At 46.3% G+C, this 7,809-nt stretch overlaps 1 protein-coding gene across 3 annotated transcripts in view; it reads left to right on the top strand.

The window, feature by feature from the left end:
• IFT140 (intraflagellar transport 140) overlaps positions 1–7,809 on the top strand; it is an 85,125-nt gene that overhangs the window by 69,408 nt on the left and 7,908 nt on the right. For all 3 annotated transcript variants that reach the window (XM_030958543.1, XM_030958541.1, XM_030958542.1), the window contains exon 19: positions 7,114–7,291. In XM_030958543.1, the coding sequence (XP_030814403.1) occupies positions 7,114–7,291 (178 nt within the window). The remainder of the gene's footprint in view (positions 1–7,113; positions 7,292–7,809) is intronic.

The following is a 7,809-nucleotide window of genomic DNA, read 5'->3' as shown; positions in this document are numbered from 1 at the left end:
GTTTTTGTGGCTCGTTTTGGTGAGCCTCAGGGCGTAGTCGACTGCAAAAAAAAAAAAAAAAGAGCCACTGCCACGGCAGTCAAACATTAACAGGATGCGTTTCCTGAAAGGAAAAGACTGTGGAGACTTCTAAAGTTGTCCCTCCTCCCCTCGGAGGGCCCCCCTGCCTCACGCCTCCTCCCCTCGCCGCTGCGGCCAGCAGGGCTGCCGGGACCCGCGGCGTCTCGGAGAGCCCGGGGAGCACAGCAGAGCTCCTCGGGAAAAGGAGAGAAGGAAATCCCAGCTTCAGCCCTTGGGGCATCAGCTCTGTGGAAGCGGATCGAGGAGAGGGATTTTGAAATACCTTTTACTAGAAGCAAAACAATATTGGGGTTCGCTGCTGGACAGCGCGACGGAAGCTCTGCGGGGGTGCGCTGATGTCCGCGTCCTCTCGGCACCATAGGAGGGACCGTGGCAGATAAATAAGAAGTATAAAATCTCGAGACTCTCAGCCCGGTAATAACCCAGTTTGGGGGTGTCTGCAAAGGCAGAGGGCAAGTGTTGGGATATGAGTGAGGTTGAGAGTCAGCGCATGGCGAGCCCAAGTCCCGGCGTGCTGGGCGCGGTGAGGGCTCCGCAGGGCCTCGAGGGAGGCTGCCCACCCCGCTCGGTGCCCAGGTCGTGCAAGCTCTGCTGCCGTGTGGGATCGCCCAGCTGACAGCCTGGTAGGGACTGCACTGCCACAGGGCAAGTGGCTTCTCTTCACAGGGCAGGTGCTTCTCTGATAAACCCCTTAAAAAGAGTTGTTGAGGGTATTCCAAACTGTTCTTGAACTTGGATGTTTCCAGAGCGGTCTTGCCCAGACTGGCACTCCAAACGGCTCTTTGCTGTTCCCATCAGCTGCCTCGGCAGCACCGGGAGGAGGACAGAGATTCTGGTGGGCACTACCCTGCAGCCAGGTGGTACTGCCTGGGGTTATGCCCCTCCTGAGCTGAGCCTGGCACAGTTCTTCAGGCTTCACAAATACCACACGAGTGTAGTGTTGCCTTGTACACACTGCACTGAAGGCACCACATCCGCTCAGCTCTGAGGACACCTGGCACAGACCTGCCTTGCCGGGCACTGCCACACCTGAGGGGCTGGCACAGGATTTCACATCCCGATAATCAGTACATTAGATTACAAACTGATTTCATTTTGTAGCGGCTCCATTTTACCAAGACAAGAGGCTTTGCCCCTAACCAACTGATCTGCCCTGACCCAATACACAGAAAGAAACAGGTCTGAATTTTTTTGCAAGGCAAAATTTTCTTTTCAGACTTGTTGGTGAGAGAAGGGGGGGGGGAATTCCAATAAAGCTGATGTGCTCCTATAATTAGTTTTCAGGTACTGAAGTTGAATGTACTAACCTGGCTATGAACTCAGCCCTCCTCCGTGTGCTCTGATAGTTTTTAATCTTTTAAACAAATTAAGTTTTAAGTACTTGGAGCATCTTCATCCCTTAAGAGCACTGTAGCATCTTTGGTTTCTCTTTTTCCCTGTGATTGATCATGTTTCTGTACATTTCTGGGTTTAGAACTTCCAGTATAAGCACACCAGTGTCTGCCATTCTTCAAATAAATTTCTTACCAGCAATGACTGTCTTTGCATATTTTAAACCCCTTGGATTACTTGTTATTATGATTCTGTGTTTATTTTGAGCCAGGCATTCAGCAGCAAGGTAGATGATGTTTACATGCAGATAACGCCAGGAGAGATTTACCTTTAGGGAAATGTCACACACCTGCTTCTGCCTCCCCCCATTTGTTTTTTGTGATTTGATGAAGTCTGAGTATGTATTTTCAGGGGGGTCCAAGCTTCCTTCTCATGTAACAATAAAAACAATAGCAATTATATTTTACAAAGGCTGAACAAATCAGTCTAGTTATAGAATCATAAAGGTTGGAGAAGATCAAGTCCAACCACAAACCCATGTCCCCAAATGCTACATCCACACAGCTTTTAAATCCTTCCAGGGATGGTGACTCCACCACTGCCCTGGGCAACTGTGCCAGTGCCCAACCACTCTTTGCATGAAGACATTTTCCCTAAAATCCAATTTAAACAGTATGGGAATCCTGATCCTTAATAAAAAACTGCCTTAGTGAATGCTTCTTTGCTGACAAACAGGCAGCAGGATGTGCATTTTGCAGCACTCACGGCATTCTGTGGGGCACAGGGGTTTGTGTCATATAACCCACATGGAGCAATCTCTTGGTGTTGGTTTGATGAGGGTAAGCTTGGAACAAAGCTGTGTATTCAGTGGGATATTACAGATCCATTCTGTGAAGCTGCTTTATCAAAATGATATGTTTCTTACAGGGAAGAGTTTTTAGGAGTAGCCTCATCAGCTTTCAGTGTTTGGATCATACATGAAAAATGCCTGACTTTCCTTAGAGTAGCTCATATAATATCATTAACACAATCAAGAGTCCCATTGAACTGTTACAACTTTTCATGTATCACTTGAATTCCTTGTTGTCTTTTAGCCCCACGGAAAGTTATAACCAGGATCCCATAAAGGCATTTTATTTTAAAAGTATCAAACCTAATTTAGCTACATCAGCTAAAACCTCATTTTCTCAAGTCCTTAGGGTTTTCCAGTCTAGTGGAAGACATCCCTGCCCATGGCAGGGGTTTAGAATTAAGATGGTTTTTAATGTCCCTTCCTACCCAAACTATTCTGTGGTTCTGTGATTATCTACAATATTACATTATAGGATGCAATAATAATTTGTTATATATAATGTGTATATTATAGGGTCCAGTTCAACAAAGTGGGGCCCAAATTGAAAAGAGATTTTTTTTTACCCTGATCAATGTTCATATTCCAAATATAGCCCATTAAATAGAGGGAGAAAAGGTTTTTCAGTGAAATGCTTAAGACATATAAATCTCCAGCCCTTCTAAATAATATTCCATTTTTTCTTTAAACTTCAGTGCTTTGGGCAATGAAAAATATATGGGAGCAGAAGGGTTTGTGAGGACTGTGGATGCTATAAACACAGTTCCACAGACAAACAGATGTGAAAGGTCAGATACAAAGCAAGGACTTTCATCAAATATGTGGTAAGATTTGTGTCCGCTCTTAAGAGGCATCAACATTTGCTTCCCCAATCCCTGGTACTGTGGATGTGGCCTGGAGCCTGGGACCACAGGGTGCAGCAGTGTATCCCTGCACCTGGTGGGGGGCTTGGGGCTCCCAGGCTGCTTGGGATGCCTTTCCATGGCTCTGCTCCCGCTGCTGCTGTGCCCGGGCTTCATTAAATTTCCAACTTCGGCTGATGAAGTACAGATGTGAGAGGCTTTCCAGGGGGGGTGAAAGGAGGAGGAGGGGAAGAACAGGAAATTCCTGGAGTCACAGTTGGGGGCAGGGAAGAATATTACTTGGCATTTTTATATGGACAGCAGGGCCAGGCCTGGAAAGTAGAGTTGCTACCTTTTAGGGATGCATGAAGAGATTCAGCTTTCTTACTACACTGGCAGCTGTTGGGAGATAAACTGTGGTTTTCCCTGGGATTTAACTGAACCTGTTCTGCACCTCTTGTTTTTTGTTCCCTCACCAGACCCACATCCATCTGCCCACATTTCTGAGGGGCAGCAAAACTTGCCCTGGTGCTGGAGGTGTGTGCCTGCCAGGGAGGTGGTGCATCTCATGGCTGAGGTTGGTGTTCATGAAATGAAGAGAGAAATGGAAGTGGATTGTGGGTGCTGCCAGGATCCCCTCCCCTTCCCTACTCTTTCCTCTCCATGTACCTTATCTGAGCACTGTCCCTCTTGTGAAGGATGTGTCTACTGGAAAGAACCAATGTCTGCTGTAGTTCCATGGGGACCATGGCTGTTGTTGTTGCCTGTGCAGCTGCTAAGCAAACTGAGTGGGGTGTGGGAACTGCTCTGGGCAGAGCAAGGCTGGAATCCTTGGGTAAAACACTCCTTCAGGTGTTTCAGCAGGGTGGAAGCAGGAGAAGGAACAGTCAGGGGGAGTCAGTGGTCTCACCTGCCATGGGTTCTTGTGCTGGTGAGCTGCTCTGATCATGTCTCTCAGAATCTTAGAATCATGGAATGGTTTGGGTTGAAAAGGACCTTAAGGACCATCTAGCACCAACTCTCTGCCATGGGCAGGGACACCTTTCTTTGCTGTCCCTCTCATCTCTTGCTGTGGTCTCTGTGCTGGGTGAGTCCATGCAAGATGTGCTCTGCTGTGAACACTCCCAAATTCAGTATCTTTGCTGCAGTTTGAGCCTGGTGTGCTTACCCCCTGCCCAGCCAGGTTGGGAGAAGGCGGTGTCTGTGGGAATAAAACCAACTGCAGAGCACACTGACTGCAGATGTTTCTCCCTCTGTGTTTGTTGCTGCTTGCAGCATATCCATGGCTCAAGACTCTCAGGTTCATTTTGCAAATGGTTTGGAGTGTAGGAGAAAGAGGTGGGATGGCAGAACTCCAGCTCCTCAGGGCAGAGGTACCTGGGTGCCTGCGTGGGCCACAGGCAGGTGTGTGGGGGGCAAGAGCTCCCAAAGAGGAGTCCTAGGGGCAGCAGCTCCTGCTGAATTTTGACATTGGCAGGAGATGTTGCCATCCAGGAAAGCATAAAACAGCTGAGAGATGATGAGCAACATCTCCTATCTCCTAAATCCTGCTATGACTCTCTGCACGCTGTTATCTTCTAACTTTAAAATACACTGTGTAGTCTGTTTCTTCACAAAAGTTTCCACTCCCTGAAGTCTAAATAAGAATCTCATCCGCTCGCCTGTTTGAGCCCATGAACTCTCATCTTCCTGCATGGAGGGAGTTGAGAGCTGTCGGAGCTCTGAAAAAGAAAGACTTTGATTTCCTTTCAGAAACTCACTGTTAGTCAGCTTGACAAAGCCCAGCACAGATGTGTGTTCCTTCACCCCAAGCCAACTGGCTGTTGGCAGCTTCTTCTGGCACACTGCAGAGCTTGGGAAATGTACTTCTCCTCAAGTCTTGTGAAGCACAGCTGTGCCCAGGCACAGCCTCGAGCAGCTTTTCCTAAGGACAGAACTCAGATGGCTGTGTTGGTCAAAGCCAGGTGACCATAACTAACATCATGTTGATTGTGTCAATGTTGTCTAAAGGTGTTTTCCCACTTTTCCCAATTCCAGATAGAGATAGTGTCTGGAATAAAAGAGAAAACTGTTCCAACTTTTCAGAAATTAGGAAGGTTACATCTGATGACACAAGGCAGCATTTTTGTATTGAGTGGTGTTGGTTTCTGTCAGGCCCTTCCAGGTCTGAAATTACCATGCTTTATTTCAATATTCCTTTTGGCTCCTCGGCTGGGGAGCTTGGACATGTGGGATAAGAGCATGAGGAGGCTATGATTGAATACCACTCAGTTGTAAGAAAGGCGGCACTCAGACATGCATTTTTGCTTTTCTAAACCAGAAACACTTTTGATCTTTCTGAAATTTGTCCCTGATTTAACATTTTCATTCCTTTTTTATTTTTTCTGTACCGTTTGTCTCAGTGAAGTCTGTACTACTTATATTGATCAATACCCGAAACCTTCATATGAGTTGCACTGCAAGTAAAAGATGCTCTAATTCTTAAGTAAATTACACAAAGAATTTTTCCTGTGCCTTTTCTTAGTGTATGAGCACATCGTGGTTCACCTGTTCCACTGCTTTCCAGTTAGTCACTTTCTCCTGTGTATGCAGGGCTTTCTCACAGCCACTAGAAACAGAAAAACATTTTAATCATAGGAAAACTGGAAGGGAATTTGGTGGCAGGTCATAAAGTGTCATTCTATTCTATTATTTTCTTCTTTTTTCCTTGCTTTTAGAATTTAGATCTTTACTTTGTGCTGTGTTGGTGCCTGAGAACTGCACAGACTGTACCGCTGCTGGGGGTGACATTGAAAAAAACCTTATTTTGAATGCTCATGTTTTTTATTAGTCAAACATACTGCATGAAATTTTGAAGAGTCTCAAAAGTGAATAGAATCTGTGAAAATATTTGCTTGTCCCACTCTGTGATGGTCAGTTCTGTTGTGCTCCTTCTGCTAAGCAATTCTGCCAGCCATTCCAGCTGGAAGCATGGTCCTCAGTCCATCCTGCTTTGCCTGGGCAGGGGACTTTGCAGTGTTAACTCCAAGCTCATAGCCCTGAGTTCTTGTTCTGAGCATTACAAAGCTTTTCTTTTTGTCTGTTTTATGCAAGTTTTAAATTAGAACATGGTTGTTTGGTAGTTTTGCTACACATCATTCCCTATAACTGGGTACAACAATTGTACTCCCAGTAGTTGTTCAGTATTTAAACTACTCCAGACTGCAACAGGAGATTTCCAGTGTAGGTTAAGACTTTTTTTCTAATTTAAATTTTCATTTCTGAACATCATTGTGGGAGTTGTGACTGTCTATAGGTTGCAGCTACAACAGGATGGGCACATGATAAATGTTTATATACATGCAAACATGGACTGGTTTGGGTTGGAAGGGACCTTAAAGACCATCTAGTTCGACCCACCCCTGCTTTGGGCAGGGATGCCCACTATTTCCAGGTTGCTCCAAGTCCTGTCCAATCTGGCCTTGAACGCTTCCAGGGATCGGGCAGCCACAGCTGCTCTGGGCACCCTGCGCCAGGGACTCCCCACCCTCATAGGAAAGAATTTCTTCCAATCTGAATCTCCCCTTTTGCAATTAAAAGACATTCCCCCTTGTCCTGTCCCTCCAGGTCCTCATCCCAACTCCCTCTCCAGCCCTCCTGGAGCTCCTTTAGGCACTGGAAGATGCTGTTAAGTTCTCCTCAGAGCCTTCTCTTCTCCAGGCTGAACATCCTCAACTCTCTCAGCCTGTCTCCAGAGTAGACGTGTAATTGCTGTTGTTTAGACATTGGTGTAAATCAAAGTCCACAAGATTTCCTGAAGGTTGGGGTCATTCAGCTCAAGAAGTGACCTTTGTGTGTGGGCCTGCTTCTGTTCCTCTTTGATCTTGACACAGCTGCTGGAGTCTCTGTTACAGTCATCCCATTCCCAACGTACTGATGGTTTCCCCTTTCACACTCTCCCTCCTCACACCTCACTTGCCTTCCAGGTGACACAATAACAGCTCTCCTTTTCTTTCCTGTTTCCTGCAGTGAGGCTGTCTGGGAGAACATGGCTCGCATGTGTGTGAAGACTCAGAGGCTCGATGTTGCCAAAATTTGCCTGGGGCACATGGGTCATGCCAGAGGAGCCAAGGCACTGCGGGAGGCTGAGCAAGAGCCAGAGCAGAAGGCCAGGGTGGCTGTGCTGGCCATCCAGCTGGGCATGCTGGTAAATCCCACAGCCAAGCTGTGAATGGTTTATATCAGACTCTGAAAAATTACTCAGTGAAAGAAACTGCTGACTAAAGGAAACATATTTTAAAGATTGTTTTATGTGTGAAACATTATCAAAAATCTGCTTTCTTGGGGCATAAGCCTCTTCCAAGCTAGATTTCACTGGATTTAAAAAAGCCTGTATTTTATTATAGTTAAAATATTTCAACAAACATGTTTTAAGCTCTGATATGGAGCTCTGATATTTAAGTTCTGATATGGAACGCAAGTTCCAATTTGAACTTATTTGTTTCTAGAGTGAAAGGCTAGAGCTGTGTGCTGTCACAGAGTGAGGGCTGACCTGAGGTTGTTGAAGGAGTTTACGGAAAATAGACTTTTCCTGTGGGGCTGGAGAACTCTGGCCAGTCACATTCATTGCCTGTACTGTCCCAGGGATGCCTAGTCACCCAGATTTCTATCCTGACTTCTCCCACTGTGTGAGCAGGAACTTGGCTGGACCCAGCTCAGACAGAG

Source organism: Camarhynchus parvulus, chromosome 14 (assembly GCF_901933205.1).
Source record: "Camarhynchus parvulus chromosome 14, STF_HiC, whole genome shotgun sequence".
Classification (NCBI taxonomy): domain Eukaryota; kingdom Metazoa; phylum Chordata; class Aves; order Passeriformes; family Thraupidae; genus Camarhynchus; species Camarhynchus parvulus.
This window is presented reverse-complemented; position numbering and strand designations above follow the sequence as displayed.